At 52.9% G+C, this 21,463-nt stretch overlaps 2 protein-coding genes across 5 annotated transcripts in view; one reads left to right on the forward strand and one right to left on the reverse strand.

Moving 5' to 3' along the window:
• The first annotated feature begins 2,644 nt into the window (after positions 1–2,644).
• On the forward strand, positions 2,645–10,436 carry LOC140263102 (uncharacterized). Of its 2 annotated transcripts, none has more exons than XM_072357854.1 (3): positions 2,645–2,850; positions 3,954–4,115; positions 7,562–10,436. In XM_072357854.1, the coding sequence occupies exons 2-3, from the start codon at positions 4,028–4,030 to the stop codon at positions 9,499–9,501; spliced, it is 2,028 nt and encodes a 675-aa protein (XP_072213955.1). In that variant the 5' UTR covers positions 2,645–2,850; positions 3,954–4,027; the 3' UTR covers positions 9,502–10,436. The 2 variants fall into 2 exon arrangements, with proteins under 2 accessions (XP_072213955.1, XP_072213954.1); XM_072357853.1 differs by having other exon boundaries at positions 2,665–2,850; positions 4,011–4,115; positions 7,562–10,014.
• A 302-nt stretch (positions 10,437–10,738) lies between these two features.
• Positions 10,739–21,463, reverse strand: part of LOC140263099 (zinc finger protein 692-like) — a 40,970-nt gene continuing 30,245 nt past the window's right edge. Inside the window, exons 11-13 of one of the 3 annotated variants that reach the window (XM_072357846.1) lie at positions 19,983–20,347; positions 16,053–16,130; positions 10,739–11,485 (exon numbers count right to left, since the gene is read on the reverse strand). In XM_072357846.1, the coding sequence (XP_072213947.1) occupies positions 11,469–11,485; positions 16,053–16,130; positions 19,983–20,347 (460 nt within the window). In that variant the 3' untranslated portion in view covers positions 10,739–11,468. Of the gene's footprint in view, positions 11,486–16,052; positions 16,131–17,532; positions 17,663–19,982; positions 20,348–21,463 lie in introns of all 3 variants that reach the window. The other 2 variants (XM_072357847.1, XM_072357848.1) reach the window with 2 other exon arrangements.

Genomic DNA, 21,463 nt, shown 5'->3' on the forward strand with positions numbered 1-21,463 from the left:
GTTCCTATATGGATAGGCTGTAGGGGGAAATAAAGTCCAAGAGTCCTTTTGGCCCTATAAAGGACCCTATAGGGTTCCTATATGGACGGGCTGTAGGGGAAACTAAAGTCCTTTTGGCCCTATAGGGTTCCTATATGGATGGGCTGGTTTGGCCCTATAGGGTTCCTATATGGATGGGATGTAGGGGGAAATAAAGTCCTTTTGGCCCTATAGGGTTCCTATATGGATGGGCTGTTTTGGCCCTATAGAGTTCCTATATGGACGGGGTGTAGGGGGAAATAAAGTCCAAGAGTCCTTTTTGCCCTATAGGGTTCCAATATGGATGGGCTGTTTTGGCCCTATAGGGTTCCTATATGGATGGGCTGGTTTGGTCCTATAGGGTTCCTATATGGATGGGCTGAAGGGGGAAATAAAGTCCAAGAGTCCTTTTGGCCCTATAAAGGACCCTATAGGGTTCCTATATGGACGGGCTGTTTTGGCCCTATAGGGTTCCTATATGGATGGGCTGAAGGGGGAAATAAAGTCCTTCTGGCCCTATAGGGTTCCTATATGGATGGGCTGTTTTGGCCCTATAGGGTTCCTATATGGATGGGCTGTTTTGGCCCTATAGGGTTCCTATATAGATGGGCTGTTTTGGCCCTATAGGGTTCCTATATGGATGGGCTGGTTTGGCCCTATAGGGTTCCTATATGGATGGGCTGTAGGGGGAAATAAAGTCCAAGAGACCTTTTGGCCCTATAAAGGACCCTTATAGGGTTCCTATATGGATGAGCTGTAGGGGGAACTAAAGTCCTTTTGGCCCTATAGGGTTCCTATATGGATGGGCTGTTTTGGCCCTATAGGGTTCCTATATGCATGGACTGTAGGGGGGAATAAAGTCCTTTTGGCCCTATAGGGTTCCTTTTTGGCCCTATAGGGTTCCTATATGGATGGGCTGGTTTGGCCCTATAGGGTTCCTAAATGGATAGGCTGTAGGGGGAAATAAAGTCCAAGAGTCCTTTTGGCCCTATAAAGGACCCTATAGGGTTCCTATATGGATGGGCTGAAGGGGGAAATCAACTCCTTTTGGCCCTCTAGGGTTCCTTTTTGGCCCTATAGGGTTCCTATACAGATGGGCTGTAGGGGGAACTAAAGTCCTTCTGGCCCTATAGGGTTCCTTTTTGGCCCTATAGGGTTCCTATATGGATGGGCTGTAGGGGGGAAATAGAGTCCTTTTGGCCCTATAGGGTTCCTATATGGATGGGCTGGTTTGGCCCAATAGGGTTCCTATATGGATGGGCTGGTTTGGCCCAATAGGGTTCCTATATGGATGGGCTGGTTTAGTCCTATAGGGTTCCTATATGGATGGGCTGGTTTGGCCCAATAGGGTTCCTATATGGATGGGCTGGTTTGGCCCAATAGGGTTCCTATATGGATGGGCTGGTTTAGTCCTATAGGGTTCCTATATGGATGGGCTGTTTTGGCCCTATAGGGTTACTATATGGATGGGCTGTTTTGGCCCTATAGGGTTCCTATATGGACAGGCTGTAGGGGGAAATAAAGTCCTTCTGGAGCTATAGGGTTCCTTTTTGGCCCTATAGGGTTCCTATATAGAAGGGCTGTAGGGGGAACTAAAGTCCTTTTTGGCCCTATAGGGTTCCTATATGGATGGGCTGTTTTGGCCCTATAGGGTTCCTATATAGATGGGCTGTTTTGGCCCTATAGGGTTCCTATATGGATGGGCTGGTTTGGCCCTATAGGGTTCCTATATGGATGGGCTGTAGGGGGAACTAAAGTCCTTTTGGCCCTATAGGGTTCCTTTTTGGCCCTATAGGGTTCCTATATGGACAGGCTGAAGGGGGAAATAAAGTCCTTCTGGCCCTATAGGGTTCCTATATGGATGGGCTGGTTTGGTCCTATAGGGTTCCTATATAGATGGGATGTTTTGGCCCTATAGGGTTCCTATATGGATGGGCTGTATGGGGGAATAAAGTCCTTCTGGCCCTATAGGGTTCCTTTTTGGCCCTATAGGGTTCCTATATGGATGGGCTGTAGGGGGAACTAAAGTCCTTTTGGCCCTATAGGGTTCCTTTTTGGCCCTATAGGGTTCCTATATGGATGGGCTGTAGGGGGAAATAAACCCCAAATCCCACCCCATGCCCCTATAGATAACCCTAAATCCCACCCCAATCCCCTATAGATAACCCCATATCCCACCCTATTCCCCTATAGATAACCCCAAATCCCACCCCATTCCCCTATAGATAACCCCAAATCCCACCCCATTACCCTATAGATAACCCCATATTCCACCCCATTCCCCTATAGATAACCCCATATCCCACCCCATTCCCCTATAGATAACCCCATATCCCACCCCATTCCCCTATAGATAACCCCAAATCCCACCCCATTCCCCTATACATAACCCCAAATCCCACCCTTCCCCTATAGATAACCCCATATCCCACCCCATTCCCCCATAGATAACCCCAAATCCCACCCCATTCCCCTATAGATAACCCCAAATCCCACCCCATTCCCCTATAGATAACCCCATATCCCACCCCATTCCCCCTCTTAAACCCCATAGATATAGGGCTGACGATCGGGACCGGCTTATAGGGCGCCGTTATAGGGTTAGGGTCACCTCTAGGGGGCTCCCATATACCCGGATCCCATATTAAAGCTTCCGGAGCAATGTCGCTTTCGACTCCATTATAGGGTCTGTAGGGGAGGGGGATCCGTGCCCTATAGGGATGCGTTAACCCTATATAGGGATGCGTTAACCCTATATAGGATGCGTTAACCCTATATAGGATGCCTTGGCCCTATAGGATGCCTTGTCCCAACGGATGGATTTAATGCCAGGTATGGGAAGGGGGGGGAGGGAGAAGGGGGGGGTCCGTGCCCTATAGGATGCGTTAACCCTATATAGGATGCGTTAACCCTATAGGATGCGTTAACCCTATATAGGACGTGTTAACCCTATATAGGATGCCAGGTATTGGAAGGGGGGGGAAGGAGGAAGGGGGGGGATCCGTGCCCTATAGGATCCGTGCCCTATAGGGTGCGTGCCCTATAGGATGCGTTATCCCTATATAGGATGCATTAACCCTATATAGGATGCGTTAACCCTATATAGGACGTGTTAACCCTATAGGATGCGTTAACCCTATATAGGACGTGTTAACCCTATATAGGATGCCAGGTATTGGAAGGGGGGAAGGGGAAGGGGGGGGATCCGTGCCCTATAGGATCCATGCCCTATAGGGTGCGTGCCCTATAGGATGCGTTAACCCTATATAGGATGCGTTAACCCTATATAGGATGCATTAACCCTATATAGGATGCGTTAACCCTATAGGATGCGTTAACCCTATATAGGATGCCTTATCCCTATATAGGATGCATTAACCCTATAGGATGCGTTAACCCTATATAGGATGCCTTATCCCTATATAGGATGCGTTAACCCTATAGGATGCGTTAACCCTATATAGGACGTGTTAACCCTATATAGGATGCCAGGTATTGGAAGGGGGGGAAGGGGGAAGGGGGGGGGATCCGTGCCCTATAGGATCCGTGCCCTATAGGATGCGTTAACCCTATATAGGATGTGTTAACCCTATATAGGATGCATTAACCCTATATAGGATGTGTTAACCCTATATAGGATGCCTTATCCCTATAGGATGCCAGGTATTGGAAGGGGGGGGAAGGGGGAAGGGGGGGGGGTCCGTGCCCTATAGGATCCGTGCCCTATAGGATGCGTTAACCCTATATAGGATGCGTTAACCCTATATAGGATGTGTTAACCCTATAGGATGCGTTAACCCTATATAGGATGCCTTATCCCTATAGGATGCCAGGTATGGGAAGGGTGGGAAGGGGGAAGGGGGGGGATCCGTGCCCTATAGGATCCTTGCCCTATAGGATGCATTAACCCTATATAGGTTTTCCCTTTCCTATAGGGCTTTCCCTTCCCTATAGGGTTTTCCCTGCCCTATAGGGTTTTCCCTGCCCTATAGGGGATGTATTGCTTTCAATGGAGCCCTATATGCTGCTGGATCCCCTACAGAAGTCGCTCTACCGGGATGTGATGCAAGAGAGCTACGAGACCCTGATGGCCATCGGTAACAACGACCCCAAATCCGCTCTTTTTCACCCCATTTCCACCCTGACAAAGGGGCCGACCCCATTCTGTCCATTACGACCCCATTATGACCCTATTTCCCCCCTATATCCCATAACTCAAGGCTTGGTGAACCCCAAAGGGGCCGACCCCATTCCATCCCAACCCCATTACTTCCATCCTGACCCCATTACATCCATCCTGACCCCATTCCATCCATCCCGACCCCATTATGACCCCATTCCCTACCCTATATCCCATAACTCAAGGATGGTGAACCCCAAAGGGGCCGACCCCATTCCATCCATCCCGACCCCATTATGACCCCCATTATGACCCCATTCCCTCCCCTATATCCCGTAACTCAAGGCTTGGTTAACCCCAAAGAGACCGACCCCATTCCATCCATCCCAATCCCATTACATCCATCCTGACCCCATTCCTTCCACCCTGACCCCATTACATCCATCCTGACCCCATTATGACCCCATTCCCTCCCCTATATCCCATAACTCAAGGCTTGGTGAACCCCAAAGGGGCCGACCCCATTCTATCCCTCCCAACCCCATTATGACCCCATTTCCAACCCTATTTCCCACAGCTCAGAGCTCAGTGAACACCAAAGGGTCTGACCCCATTCCTTCCATCCCGACCCCATTATGGCCCCATTTCCAACCCTATATCCTATAACTCAAGGCTTGGTGAACCCCAAAGGGGCCGACCCCATTCCATCCATCCCAACCCCATTATGACCCCATTTCCAACCCTATTTCCCCCCCTATATCCCACAGCTCAGGGCTTGGTGGTGAACCCCAAAGGGGCCGACCCCATTTCATCCATCCCAACCCCATTATCACCCCATTTCCCCCCCTATATCCCATAACTCAAGGCTTGGTGAACCCCAAAGGGGCCGACCCCATTCCATCCATCCCGACCCCATTCCATCCAACCTGACCCCATTTCTTCCATCCCAACCCCATTTCGTCCATCCCGACCCAATTCCATCCATCCCGACCCCATTATGACCCTATTTCCCCCCCCTATATCCCATAGCTCAGGGATTGGTGAACCCCAAAGGGTCCGACCCCATTCCATCCAACCTGACCCCATTATGACCCCATTTCCCCCCTGTATCCCATAATTCAAGGCTTGGTGAACCCCAAAGAGGCCGACCCCATTACTTCCATCCCGACCCCATTCCATCCATCCCGACCCCATTCCATCCATCCCAACCCCTTTATGACCCCATTTCCAACCCTATTTCCCCCCCTATATCCCACAGCTCAGAGCTTGGTGAACCACAAAGTGGCCGACCCCATTCCATCCATCCCGACCCCATTATGACCCCATTTCCAACCCTATATCCCACAGCTCAAGGCTTGGTGGTGAACCCCAAAGGGGCCGACCCCATTCCATCCATCCCAACCCCATTATGACCCCATTTCCAACCCTATATCCCACAGCTCAAGGCTTGGTGAACCCCAAAGGGGCCGACCCCATTCCATCCATCCCCACCCCATTCCATCCAACCTGACCCCATTCCTTCCATCCCGACCCAATTCCATCCATCCCGACCCCATTATGACCCTATTTCCCCCCCCTATATCCCATAGCTCAGGGCTTGGTGGTGAACCCCAAAGTGGCCGACCCCATTCCTTCCATCCCAACCCCATTTCCAACCCTATATCCCCCCCCTATATCCCATTGCTCAGGGATTGGTGAACCCCAAAGGGTCCGACCCCATTCCATCCATCCCGACTGCATTTGACCCCATTTCCTCCCCTATATCCCATAACCCAAGGCTTGGTGAACCCCAAAGGGGCCGACCCCATTCCATCCCTCCCAACCCCATTATCACCCCATTTCCAACCCTATATCCTCCCCTATATCCCACAGCTCAGGGCTTGGTGGTGAACCCCAAAGGGGCCGACCCCATTCCATCCATCCCGACCCCATTACATCCATCCTGACCCCATTCCATCCATCCTGACCCCATTATGACCCTATATCCCCCCCTATATCCCATAACGCAAGGCTTGGTGAACCCCAAAGGGGCCGACCCCATTCCTTCCATCCCAACCCTATTGCATCCATCCCGACCCAATTCCATCCATCCCAACCCCATTATGACCCCATTTCCCCCCCTATATCCCATAGCTCAAGGCTTGATGAACCCCAAAGGGGCTGACCCCATTCCTTCCATCCCGACCCCATTACATCCATCCCAACCCCATTCCATCCATCCCAATCCCATTCCATCCATCCTGACCCCATTATGACCCCATTCCCTCCCCTATATCCCATAACCCAAGGCTTGGTGGTGAACCACAAAGGGGCCGACCCCATTCCATCCATCCTGACCCCATTATGGCCCCATTCCCTTCCCTATATCCCATAACTCAAGGCTTGGTGAACCCCAAAGGGGCCGACCCCATTCCATCCATCCCAACCCCATTCCTTCCAACCTGACCCCATTCCATCCATCCCGACCCCATTATGACCCCATTTCCAACCCTATATCCCACAACTCAGGGATTGGTGAACCCCAAAGGGGCCGACCCCATTCCATCCATCCCAACCCCATTCCATCCAACCTGACCCCATTTCTTCCATCCCAACCCCATTACATCCATCCCAATCCCATTACATCCATCCCGACCCCATTACATCCATCCTGACCCCATTATGACCCCATTCCCTCCCCTATATCCCATAACTCAAGGCTTGGTGAACCCCATAGAGGCCAACCCCATTCCATCCATCCTGACCCCATTCTATCCATCCTGAGCCCATTATGACCCTATTTCCCCCCTATATCCCACACCTCAAGGTTTGATGAACCCCAAAGGGGCCAACCCCATTCCATCCAACCTGACCCCATTCCATCCATCCCAACCCCATTCCATCCATCCCGATCCCATTCCATCCATCCCAACCCCTTTATGACCCCATTTCCAACCCTATTTCCCCCCCTATATCCCATAGCTCAGGGATTGGTGAACCCCAAAGGGGCCGACCCCATTCCTTCCATCCCAACCCCATTCCATCCATCCCAACCCCATTACATCCATCATAACCCCATTATGACCCCATTCCCTCCCCTATATCCCATAACTCAAGGCTTGGTGAACCCCAAAGGGGCCGACCCCATTCCATCCATCCTGACCCCATTCCTTCCATCCTGACCCCATTATGAACCCATTTCCAACCCTATTTCCCCCCCTATATCCCATAACCCAAGGCTTGGTGGTGAACCACAAAGGGGCCGACCCCATTCCATCCATCCCAACCCCATTCCTTCCATCCCGACCCCATTTCCAACCCTATACGCCCCCTATATCCCATAGCTCAGGGATTGGTGAACCCCAAAGGGTCCGACCCAATTCCATCCATTCCAACCCCTTTATGACCCCATTATGACCCTATTTCCCCCCCTATATCCCACAGCTCAAGGCTTGGTGAACCCCAAAGGGGCCGAGGAAGACACCGTGGGGCTGAAGGAGGACTCTATGGGGTCAGCGGACCCCCTCATTCACCCACCCCATAACCCATCACCGACCCCAACTCTGGGATCCAACAGGAGGAAAGCCAAACGACCCGATAAAGCCGTCCCTATTGGGGTCACGCAGCCACCCCGCACCGCCCCGACCCCAAAACCCAATAGGGCCAAGCTCACCCGTCTACGGGATCGTCCATTCAACTGCCCCGACTGCAACAAATCCTTCCCGTGGGCTTCACATTTAGAACGGCACCGCAGGGTCCATACGGGAGAACGACCCTATAACTGCCCCGAATGCGGGGAATCCTATAGCCAAAGCTCCCATCTCCTTCAACACCGCCGGACCCATAACAGCGACCGACCCTATAAATGCCAACGGTGCGGCAAACGTTTCGCCGTCTCATCCGACCTCGTAACTCATCATAGGATCCACGAAGCCCAAAAACCCCATAAATGTGGGGATTGCGGGAAGGGTTTTATATGGGCTTCGCATCTAGAACGACACCGGAGGGTCCATACAGGAGAAAAACCCTATAAGTGCCCCGAATGTGGGGAATCCTTTAGCCAAGGATCCCATCTATCGAAGCACCGTCGGAGCCACACGGTCGAACGACCCCGATCCCATATAGGGTCGAAATCATTGAGCAATCCTAATAATAGGAAGGCTTTCCGCGTCGACCCGACCCTATATAAGCATCAACGGGGTCATAGGAAAGAAGGCAAACATGGTTGTGGGGTTTGCGGGAAGGGGTTCGCTTGGGAATCCCATTTGTTACGGCACCAAAGGGTCCATACGGGGGAAAGACCCTTTTGTTGTGGGATCTGTGGGGAGAGATTCACCCAAAAACCCCATTTGCTTCAACACGGGAAGACTCACCTCTCAGAACGACCCTATAAGTGGAAGGACTATGGGGAAGACTCAGAACGACCCTATAAGGACGATGGGGAAGAACGGCCCTATAAGGACGATGGGGAAGAACAGCCCTATAAGAACTACAGGGAAGGCTCAGAATGGCCCTATAAGGACTATGGGGAAGAACGGCCCTATAAGGACGATGGGGAAGGCTCAGAACGGCCCTATAAGGACTATGGGGAAGAACGACCCTATAAGGACGATGGGGAAGAACGGCCCTATAAGGACGATGGGGAAGAACGGCCCTATAAGGACTATGGGGAAGGCTCAGAACGGCCCTATAAGGATGATGGGGAAGAACGACCCTATAAGGACTATGGGGAAGGCTCAGAACGGCCCTATAAGGATGATGGGGAAGAACGGCCCTATAAGGACTACGGGGAAGACTCAGAACGGCCCTATAAGGACGATGGGGAAGAACGACCCTATAAGGACTATGGGGAAGAACAGCCCTATAAGGACTACAGGGAAGGCTCAGAACGACCCTATAAGGACTATGGGGAAGAACGGCCCTATAAGGACTATGGGGAAGAACAGCCCTATAAGGATGATGGGGAAGAACGGCCCTATAAGGACTACGGGGAAGACTCAGAACGGCCCTATAAGGACGATGGGGAAGAACGACCCTATAAGGACTATGGGGAAGAACAGCCCTATAAGGACTACAGGGAAGGCTCAGAACGGCCCTATAAGGACTATGGGGAAGAACGGCCCTATAAGGACTATGGGGAAGACTCAACACCATTAATGGCTCATCGGCGTCGCCATACGGACCCTAAAAGATTTAGGTGTGGGGATTGTGGGAAGGGGTTTTTATGGGGTTCTCATCTGGAACGGCACCGTAGGGTCCATACGGGGGAGAAACCCTATGAGTGTCCCCAATGTGGGGAAGCCTTCAGTCAAGGCTCCCATCTGGCCAAGCATCGACGCAGCCACGACCCTAAAAGGGTTTTGGTCGACCCTAAAGAGGATTGAAGGGGGAGAACCCCTCTGTGCGGCCCTGTTGGGTTATGGGGTCGAGTAGAGCCTACATGCGGCCCTATAACTGTGTTATGGGGTCGAGTAGAGTCTACATGCGGCCCCGTTGGGTTATGGGGTTGAGTAGAGTCTACATGCGGCCCTATAACTGGGTTATGGGGTTGAGTAGAGTCTACACGCGGCCCTATAACTGGGTTATGGGGTTAAGTAAAGCCTGCAATGGGCCCCACTGTGTTATGGGGTTGAGTAGAGTCTACATGCGGCCCCGTTGGGTTATGGGGTCGAGTAGAGCCTACATGCGGCCCTATAACTGGGTTATGGGGTTGAGTAGAGCCTACATGCGACCTTATAACTGGGTTATGGGGTTGAGTAGAGCCTACATGCGGCCCTATAACTGGGTTATGGGGTTGAGTAAAGCCTGGATGCGGCCCCACTGTGTTATGGGGTCGAGTAGAACCTACATGCGGCCCTATGGGGTCAAGTAAAGCCTGCCATGGGGTCCACTGGGTTATGGGGTCGAGTAGAGTCTACATGCGGCCCTGTTGGGTTATGGGGTCGAGTAGAGTCTACATGCGGCCCTATAACTGGGTTATGGGGTTGAGTAGAGTCTACATGTGGCCCCACTGGGATATGGGATTGAGTAGAGCCTACATGCGGCCCTATAACTGGGTTATGGGGTTGAGTAGAGCCTACATGCGGCCCCGTTGTGTTATGGGGTCGAGTAGAACCTACATGTGGCCCTATGGGGTCAAGTAAAGCCTGCCATGGGGCCCACTGGGTTATGGGGTCGAGTAGAGCCTGGATGCAGCCCTATAACTGGGTTATGGGGTTGAGCAGAGCCTGGATGCGGCCCCACTGGGTTATGGGGTCGAGTAGAGCCTACATGCGGCCCTATAAGTGGGTTATGGGGTCAAGTAAAGCCTGCAATAGGCCCCACTGTGTTATGGGATTGAGTAGAGTCTACATGCGGCCCTATAACTGGGTTATGGGGTCGAGTAGAGCCTACATGCGGCCCTATAACTGGGTTATGGGGTTGAGTAGAGCCCCATAAGATCCCATTGCTGGCACTGCCCCATTGGGGACACAGAGACCCCATATTGGGTGCCCAAAACCCCATAAGATCCCACTGGGGACACTGAGACCCTATATTGGGTGCCCAAAACCCCATAAGATCCCACTGGGGACACAGAGACCCTATATTGGGTGCCCAAAACCCCATAAGATCCCATTGGGGACACTGAGACCCTTCCCATATTGGGTGCCCCATAGCTGCTGGTTTTGGGGGTCTGTATAGTCCTATATAGGGTGGTGAATCCTATAAGTCCTATAGGGTGGGAGCTGGGCCTGCTATAGGCCCCATTATGTTTATAGGACAAAAAGATACCCCATAAAACCAGATATTTGGGGTGAAACCGTGTTTATTTGGGATCCCGACCAACCAACTCCAACCCTAATGGTTGGGTCCATAGGGCCTCCCACCCCTATACCCCATTATTGGGGTCTTCCATAGGGCCTCCCCCCCTATATCCCATTATTGGGGCCTTCCATAGGGCCGCCCCCCCTATACCCCATTATTGGGGTCTTCCATAGGCCTCCCCCCCCTATATCCCATTATTGGGGTCTTCCATAGGGCCTCCCCCCCTATATCCCATTATTGGGGTCTTCCATAGGGCCTCCCCCCCTATATCCCATTATGGGGGTCCTCCATAGGGTCTCCCACCCCTATATCCCATTATTGGGGTCTTCCATAGGGCCTCCCCCCCTATATCCCATTATTGGGGTCCTCCATAGGGCCTCCCCCCCTATACCCCATTATTGGGGTCTTCCATAGGGCCTCCCCCCCTATATCCCATTATTGGGGTCTTCCATAGGGCCTCCCCCCCTATATCCCATTATTGGGGTCTTCCATAGGGTCTCCCACCCCTATACCCCATTATTGGGGTCTTCCATAGGGTCTCATGATTCTATAGCGAAGAAGAAGCTGGAGGGGGGAGAGAGGAGGGTCAGTAAGGGTCAGGCTTCCCCATTATCAACCCCATAAACCCCATATCCCCCATCAGCCCCATTATCAACCCCATTAACCCCATCACCCCCATCATCACCCCAATCACCCCCATTAACCCCATAACCCCATAACTCCCATCAACCCCATTAACACATCACCCCCAAAACCCCATCAACCCCATCACCCCCATAACCCCTGTCAGCCCCATCAGCCCCATAACCCCCATCAACCCCATTAACCCCATTAACCCCATCACCCCCATTAACCCCATAACCCCCATAACCCCCATTAACACCATCCCCCATTAACCCCATTATCAACCCCATAACCCCCATAACCCCATCACCCCCATCAACCCCATATCACCCCCATATCACCCCTATATCACCCCCTATACTCCCCATCACCCCTATCACCCCCATCAGCCCCATAACCCCCATCAACTCCATTATCACCCCCATCAGCCCCATCACCCCCATCACCCCTATCATCAACCCCATTAACCCCATCACCCCCATCAACCCCATTAACCCCATTAACCCCATCACCCCCATTAGCCCCATAACCCCCATTAACCCCATTAACCCCATATCCCCCATCACCCACATCGACCCCATCACCCCCCATCAACCCCATTATCACCCCTATCTACCCCTATCACCCCTGTCTACCCCATCAACCCCATTATCAACCCCATAAACCCCATCACCTCCATAAACCCCATTAACCCCATAACCCCATCACCCCCATATCACCCCCATATCATCCCTATATCACCCCCATAAACCCCATCACCCCCAATAACCCCATAACCCCCATCAACCCCATAAACCCCATCACCCCCATTAACCCCATCACCCCCATCATCACCCCCATAACCCCCATTAACCCCATTAAACCCATTATCAACCCCATAACCCCCATCACCTCCATTAACCCCATAACCCCATCGCCCCCATCAACCCCATATCACCCCCATATCACCCCTATATCAACCCCATATCACCCCTAAATCAACCCCATCACCCCCATCACCCCCTATACTCCCCATCAACCCTATCACCCCCATCAGCCCCATATCCCCCATAACCCCATTATCAACCCCATAACCCCATCCCCCCTATCACCCCCATAACCCCCATCAGCCCCATCACCCCCATTAACCCCATCACCCCCATATCACCCCCATATCATCCCTATATCTTCCCCATCAACCCCATCACCCCCAATAACCCCATCACCTCCATAACCCCATTATCAGCCCCATCAACCCCATATCCCCCATCAGCCCCATTATCAACCCCATAAACCCCATCACCCCGATCAACCCCATTATCAACCCCATTAACCCCATTAACCCCATCACCCCCCATCACCCCCATAAACCCCATCAACCCCATTAACCCCATTACCCCTATTAACCCCATCAACCCCATCACCCCCCATCACCCCCATCACCCCCATCAACCCCATTATCAACCCCATAACCCCCATAGACCCCCTTAACCCCCATCAACCCCATTATCAACCCCATCACCCCCATCACCCCCATAACCCCAATAACCCCATCACCCCCATCAACCCCATTATCAACCCCATAACCCCCATCACCCCCATAACCCCATCACCCCCATCAGCCCCATATCCCCCACCACCCCTATCAACCCCATTAACCCCATATCCCCCATCAACCCCATTATCAACCCCATAACCCCATCACCCCCATTAACCCCATCAACCCCATCAGCCCCATTAACCCCATAACCCCCATCAACCCCATTATCAACCCCATTAACCCCATTATCAACCCCATAACCCCCATCAACCCCATTAACCCCCATAAACCCCATCACCCCCATCACCCCCATTACCCCATCAACCCCATTAACCCCATTACCCTCATCACCCCTATAACCCCCATTAACCCCATTAACCCCCATTAACCCCATCACCCCCATTAACCCCATTAACCTCCATAACCCCCATCACCCCCATCACCCCCATCACCCCCATCACCCCCACTGACCCCATCAACCCCATTAACCCCATAACCCCCATCAACCCCATTAACCCCATCCCCCATTAACCCCATTAAACCCATCACCCCCTATTACCCACATCACCTCCATCAACCCCATTAACCCCATAACCCCATCAACCCCATATCCCCCATCACCCCCATTAACCCCATAACCCCCATCACCCCAATCACCCCCATCAACCCCATTAAACCCATAACCCCCATCACCCCCATTAACCCCATAACCCCCCTCCCCCCCTATTCCCCCCATCACCCCCATAACACCCATCACCCCTATCAACCCCATTATCAACCCCATAACCCCTATCACCCCCATAACCCCAATCACCCCCATCAACCCCAAAACCCCCATCAACCCAATCAACCCCATTAACCCCCATCACCCCCATTATCCCCATCACCCCCATCAACCCCATTATCAACCCCATTAAACCCATAAAACCCATCACCCCCATCAACCCCATCACCCCTATGAACCCCATAACCCCCATCACCCCCATAACCCCATTAACCCCATCACCCCCATTAACCCCATTGACCCCATTAACCCCATAACCCCCATCACCCCCATTAACCCCATAACCCCCATCACCCCCATCAGCCCCATCACCCCCATCAACCCCATTATCAACCCCATAACCCCATAAAACTCATCACCCCCATCACCCCATAACCCCCATCACCCCCACCACCCCCATAACCCCAATAACCCCCATCAACCCAATCAACCCCATCAACCCCATCAACCCCATTATCACCCCCATTAACCCCATAACCCCTATCACCCCCATTATCAACCCCATCAACCCCATTATCACCCCCATAACCTCCATCAACCCCATTAACCCATCACCCCCATCACCCCTATCATCAACCCCATCACCCCCATCAACCCCATCAACCTCATCACCCCCATCACCCCCATAACCCCATTATCAACCCCATAAACCCCATAAACCCCATCACCCCCATCACCCCCATTATCAGCCCCATAACCCCCATCACCCCCACTGACCCCATCAACCCCATTAACCCCATCACCCCCATCAACCCTATACCCCCCATCAACCCCATATCCCCCATCACCCCCATTAACCCCATCACCCCATTAACCCCATCATCACCTTCTTTCTCCTCTCCACTCATCACATCCCCCATTGGCTGCTCATCCCGTCCCCCCATCACCCCTATCACCCCATAACCCCCATCACCCCCATTAACCCCATTAACCTCCATCACCCCCATCACCCCCATAACCCCATTAACCCCATCACCCCCATTAACCCCATTGACTCCATTAACCCCATAACCCCCATCACCCCCATTAACCCCATAAACCCCATCACCCCCATCAACCCCATTATCATCCCCATCAACCACATCACCTCCATCACCCCCATCAACCCAATCAACCTCATCAACCCCATCACCCCTATCAACCCCATAACCCCATAACCCCATCACCCCCATAACCCCTATTGACCCCATTAACCCCATAACCCCCATTAACTCCATCACCCCCATCAACCCCATATCCCCCATCACCCCCATAACCCCCCAATAACCCCATCACCCCATCACTCCATCATCACCTTCTTTCTCCTCTCCACTCATCACATCCCCCATTGGCCGCTCATCCCGTCCCCCCATCACCCCTATCACCCCATAACCCCCATCAACCCCATTATCAACCCCATCACCCCCATCACCCCTATCATCAACCCCCTTAACCCCATCATCCCCATCAACCCCATCACCCCCATTAACCCCATAACCCCCATCAACCCCATTATCAACCCCATAACCCCATAAAACTCATCACCCCCATCACTCCATAACCCCCATCAACCCCATCACCCCCATAACCCCAATCACCCCCATCAACCCCAAAACCCCCATCAACCCAATCAACCCCATTAAGCCATCAACCCCATTAAGCCATCACCCCCAAAACCCCATCAACCCCATCACCCCATAACCCCCGTCAGCCCCATAACCCCCATCAGCCCCATTATCAACCCCATCACCCCATAACCCCCATCACCCCCATTGACTCCATCACCCCCATTAACCCCATTAACCCCATTAACCCCATAAACCCCATCACCCCCAATACCCCCACCACCCCTATCAACCCCATTAACCCCATAACCCCCATCACCCCCATCAACCCCATTATCAACCCCATAACCCCCATAGACCCCCTTAAACACCATCAACCCCATCACCCCCATTAACCCCATTACCCCCATCAGCCCCATTATCAACCCCATAACCCTATCACCCCTATGAACCCCATCACCCCCATCACCCCATAACCCCCATCAACCCCATTATCAACCCCATCAACCCCATATCCCCCATCACCCCATTGTCCCCCATCACCCCCATCCCCCCCATAACCCCATCAACCCCATTACCCCTATTAACCCCATAACCCCCATCACCCCCATAACCCCATCACCCCCATTAACCCCATCACCCCATTAACCCCATCATCACCTTCTTTCTCCTCTCCGCTCATCACATCCCCCATTGGCCGCTCATCCCCCATCCCTTCTGCAGCCGCCATCATTACTTCTGTTGGGGTCGACATTGCCTCTATTACTTGTGTTGGGGTCGACATTGCCTCTATCACTTGTGTTGGGGTCGACATTGCCTCTATCACTTGTGTTGGGGTCGACATTGCCTCTATTACTTGTGTTGGGGTCGACATTGCCTCTATCACTTGTGTTGGGGTCGACATTGCCTCTATCACTTGTGTTGGGGTCGACATTGCCTCTATCACTTGTGTTGGGGTCGACATTGCCCCTATTACTTGTGTTGGGGTCGACATTGCCTCTATCACTTGTGTTGGGGTCGACATTGCCTCTATTACTTGTGTTGGGGTCGACATTGCCTCTATCACTTGTGTTGGGGTCGACATTGCCTCTATCACTTGTGTTGGGGTCGACATTGCCCCTATTACTTGTGTTGGGGTCGACATTGCCTCTATCACTTGTGTTGGGGTCGACATTGCCTCTATTACTTGTGTTGGGGTCGACATTGCCGCTATTACTTGTGTTGGGGTTGACACCACCCCCCCCTGTGTTCCCGGTGCCGTTCCATTCACCCCATTAACCCCATAAAACCCATCACCCCCATCACCCCCATCAGCCCTATATCCCCCATATCCCCCATCACCCCCATAACCCCATCATCCCATTAACCCCATCATCACCTTCTTTCTCCTCTCCGCTCATCACATCCCCCATTGGCCGCTCATCCCGTCCCCCCATCACCCCTATCACCCCATAACCCCCATCACCCCCATTAACCCCATTAACCTCCATCAACCCCATTATCAACCCCATCACCCCCATCAACCCCATTATCACCCCCATTAACCCCATAACCCCTATCACCCCCATTATACACCCCATCAACCCCATTATCAACCCCATAACCCCCATCAACCCCATAACCCCCATAAACCCCATCACCCCCATAACCCCCACCACCCCTATCAACCCCATTAACCCCATAACCCCCATCAACCCCATCACCCTCATCAACCCCATTATCAACCCCATAACCCCCATAGACCCCCTTAAACACCATCAACCCCATCACCCCCATTAACCCCATCACCCCCAAAACCCCATCAACCCCATCATCCCCATTAACCCCGTTAACCCCATTAACCCCATCACCCCCATCAACCCCATAACCCCATTAACCCCATCACCTCCATTAACCCCATTATCAACCCCATAACCCCATAAAACTCATCACCCCCATCACTCCATAACCCCCATCAACCCCATCACCCCCATAACCCCAATCACCCCCATCAACCCCAAAACCCCCATCAACCCAATCAACCCCATTAACCCCCATCACCCCCATTAACCCTATAACCCCCATCACCCCCATCACCCCCATTAACCCCATAACCCCCATCACCCCATTAACCCCATCACCCCATTAACCCCATCATCACCTTCTTTCTCCTCTCCACTCATCACATCCCCCATTGGCCGCTCATCCCCCATCCCTTGTGCTGCTGCCACCATCGTCATTTGGGTTGGGGTCGACATTGCCTCTATTACTTGTGTTGGGGTCGACATTGCCTCTATTACTTGTGTTGGGGTCGACATTGCCTCTATTACTTGTGTTGGGGTCGACATTGCCTCTATCACTTGTGTTGGGGTCGACATTGCCTCTATCACTTGTGTTGGGGTTGACACCACCCCCCCCTGTGTTCCCGGTGCCGTTCCATCAACCCCATTAACCCCATAAAACCCATCACCCCCATCACCCCCATCAGCCCTATATCCCCCATATCCCCCATCACCCCCATTAACCCCATCACCCCCATTAACCCATCACCCCCATCACCCCTATCATCAACCCCATTAACCCCATTAACCCCATCAACCCCATCACCCCCATCAACCCCATCACCCCCATATCCCCCATAACCCCTATCACCCCCATCACCCCTATCATCCCCATCACCCCCATTGACCCCATAACCCCCATTAACCCCATCACCCCCATTAACCCCATTAACCTCCATCACCCCCCATCACCCCCATCAACCCCACTAACCCCATTAACCCCATCAACCCCATTATCAACCCCATCAATCCCATCAACCCCATCACCCCTATCAACCCCCTTAACCCCATCACCCCTATGAACCCCATTAACCCCATAACCCCCATCACCCCCATCAACCCCATTATCAACCCCATCAACGCCATCATCCCCATAACCCCAATCACCCCCATCACCCCCATCACCCCCATAACCCCCATCAACCCCATTATCAACCCCATCACCCCCATTAAACCCCATTAACCCCATAACCCCCATCAACCCTATACCCCCCATAACCCCACCACCCCCATCACCCCATCACCCCATCATCACCTTCTTTCTCCTCTCCGCTCATCACATCCCCCATTGGCCGCTCATCCCCCATCCCTTGTGCTGCCGCCACCATCGTCATTTGTGTTGGGGTCGACATTGCCTCTATCACTTGTGTTGGGGTCGACATTGCCTCTATCACTTGTGTTGGGGTCGACATTGCCTCTATTACTTGTGTTGGGGTCGACATTGCCGCTATTAATTGTGTTGGGGTCGACATTGCCTCTATCACTTGTGTTGGGGTCGACATTGCCGCTATTAATTGTGTTGGGGTCGACATTGCCTCTATCACTTGTGTTGGGGTCGACATTGCCTCTATTACTTGTGTTGGGGTCGACATTGCCTCTATTACTTGTGTTGGGGTCGACATTGCCTCTATTACTTGTGTTGGGGTCGACATTGCCTCTATTACTTGTGTTGGGGTCGACATTGCCTCTATCACTTGTGTTGGGGTCGACATTGCCTCTATCACTTGTGTTGGGGCCGACATTGCCTCTATTACTTGTGTTGGGGTTGACACCACCCCCCCCTGTGTTCCCGGTGCCGTTCCATCAACCCCATTAACCCCATAAAACCCATCACCCCCATCAGCCCTATATCCCCCATATCCCCCATCACCCCCATAACCCCATCACCCCCATCACCCCATTATCACCTTCTTTCTCCTCTCCACTCATCACATCCCCCATTGGCCGCTCATCCCGTCCCCCCATCACCCCTATCACCCCATAACCCCCATCACCCCCATTAACCCCATTAACCTCCATCACCCCCATCACCCCCATCATCCCCATCACCCTCACTGACCCCATCAACCCCATTAACCCCATAACCCCCATCCCCCCCATTAACCCCATAACCCCCATCAACCCCATTAACCCCATCCCCCATTAACCCCATTAAACCCATCACCCCCTATTACCCACATCACCTCCATCAACCCCATTAACCCCATAACCCCATCAACCCATATCCCCCATCAACCCCATTATCAACCCCATTAACCCCATTAACCCCATTAACCCCATCACCCCCATTAACCCCATCACCCCATCAACCCCATATCCCCCATCACCCCCATTAACCCCATTAACCCCATCAACCCCATTATCAACCCCATCACCCCCATCACCCCCATCAACCCAATCAACCCCATTATCTCCCCTATCAACCCCATCACCCCCCATAACCCCCATAACCCCAATCACCCCCATCACCCCCATCAACCCCATCACCCCTATGAACCCCATTAACCCCATAACCCCCATCTCCCCCATTAACCCCATTAACCCCATCACCCCCATCAACCCCATTATCATCCCCATCAACCACATCACCTCCATCACCTCCATCAACCCAATCAACCTCATCAACCCCATCACCCCATCACCCCCATAACCCCTATTGACCCCATTAACCCCATAACCCCCATTAACCCCATTGACCCCATCACCCCCATTAACCCCATAACCCCCATCACCCCCATTAACCCCATCACCCCATTAACCCCATCATCACCTTCTTTCTCCTCTCCGCTCATCACATCCCCCATTGGCCGCTCATCCCCCATCCCTTGTGCTGCCTCCACCGTCGTCATTTGGGTTGGGGTCGACATTGCCCCTATTACTTGTGTAGGGGTCGACATTGCCCCTATTACTTGTATTGGGGTCGACATTGCCCCTATTACTTGTATTGGGGTCGACACCCCCCCCTGTGTTCCCTGGGGGTGGCTCTTGCTCTTGTGTGCCGCCACGTTGTCCTTCTTCTCGAACCTCTTCCCGCACAACTCGCAGGGGAAGCGATAGTTGGCGCCGGCGCCGTGTTTCCGCATGTGCCAGTTCAGGGAGGATTTCTGGCGGCACGTGAAGCCGCAGATCTCACACCTGGGGGATGGGAGAAGGGGGGCGGATAAAGGGGGTCCATCACCACCATCACCCCCATCATCCCTATCATCAACCCCATTAACCCCATTAACCCCATAACCTCCATCAACCCAATCAACCCCATCACCCCCATCAACTCCATCAACCCCCATCAACCCCCATAACCCCATAACCCCCATCAACCCCATCACCCCCATTAACCCCCTATCAACCCCATTAACCCCATAGCCCCCATCACCCCCATCAACCCCATTATCAACCCCATAAATCCATTAAACAACATTAACCCCATAACCCCTATCAACCCCATAACCCCCATCAACCCCATTAACCCCATCACCCGCACTAACCCCATCACCCCCATCATCCCCATCAACCCCATTAACCCCATTAATCCCATAACCCCCATAACCCCCATTATCAACCCCATTAACCCCATCACCCCCATCACCCCTATAACCCCCATCACCCCCATCAACCCCATTATCAACCCCATTAACCCCATAGCCCCCATCACCCCCATCAACCCAATCAACCCCATCAACCCCATTATCAACCCCATTAACCCCATTAATCCCATTAACCTCATAACCCCCATCAACCTCATTATCAACCCCATAAACCCATTAAACCCCATTAACCCCATAACCTCCATCACCCCCATTAACCCCATTATCAACCCCATCACCCCTATGAACTCCATCACCCCCATTAACCCCATTAACCCCATCACCCCCATAACCCCCATTATCAACCCCATTACCCCCATCACCCCCATAACCCCCATCATCCCCATCAACCCCATAACCCCATCACCCCCATAACCCCCATTGACCCCATTAACCCCATAATCCCCATTAACTCCATCACCCCCATCAACCCCATCACCCCCATTAACCCCATTACCCCCATGACCCCCATCACCCCCATCAACCCCATCACCCCCATTAACCCCATAACCTCTATCATCCCCATCACCCCCAATAACCCCATAACCCGTATCACTCCCATTAACCCCATCACCCCTATCACCCCCATAACCCCCATTAACCCCCATTAACCCCATCAACCCCATCACCCCCATCACCCCCATAACCCCCTATCAACCCCATTAAC

Source organism: Excalfactoria chinensis, chromosome 27, assembly GCF_039878825.1.
Source record: "Excalfactoria chinensis isolate bCotChi1 chromosome 27, bCotChi1.hap2, whole genome shotgun sequence".
Lineage (NCBI taxonomy): Eukaryota > Metazoa > Chordata > Aves > Galliformes > Phasianidae > Excalfactoria > Excalfactoria chinensis.

Bases quoted from the DNA above. Each gene is read 5' to 3' on its own strand.
- LOC140263102 (XM_072357853.1), top strand. The intron at 4,116-7,561 runs GTAACAACGACC...TATATCCCACAG, and splicing joins CGAGACCCTGATGGCCATCG to CTCAAGGCTTGGTGAACCCC.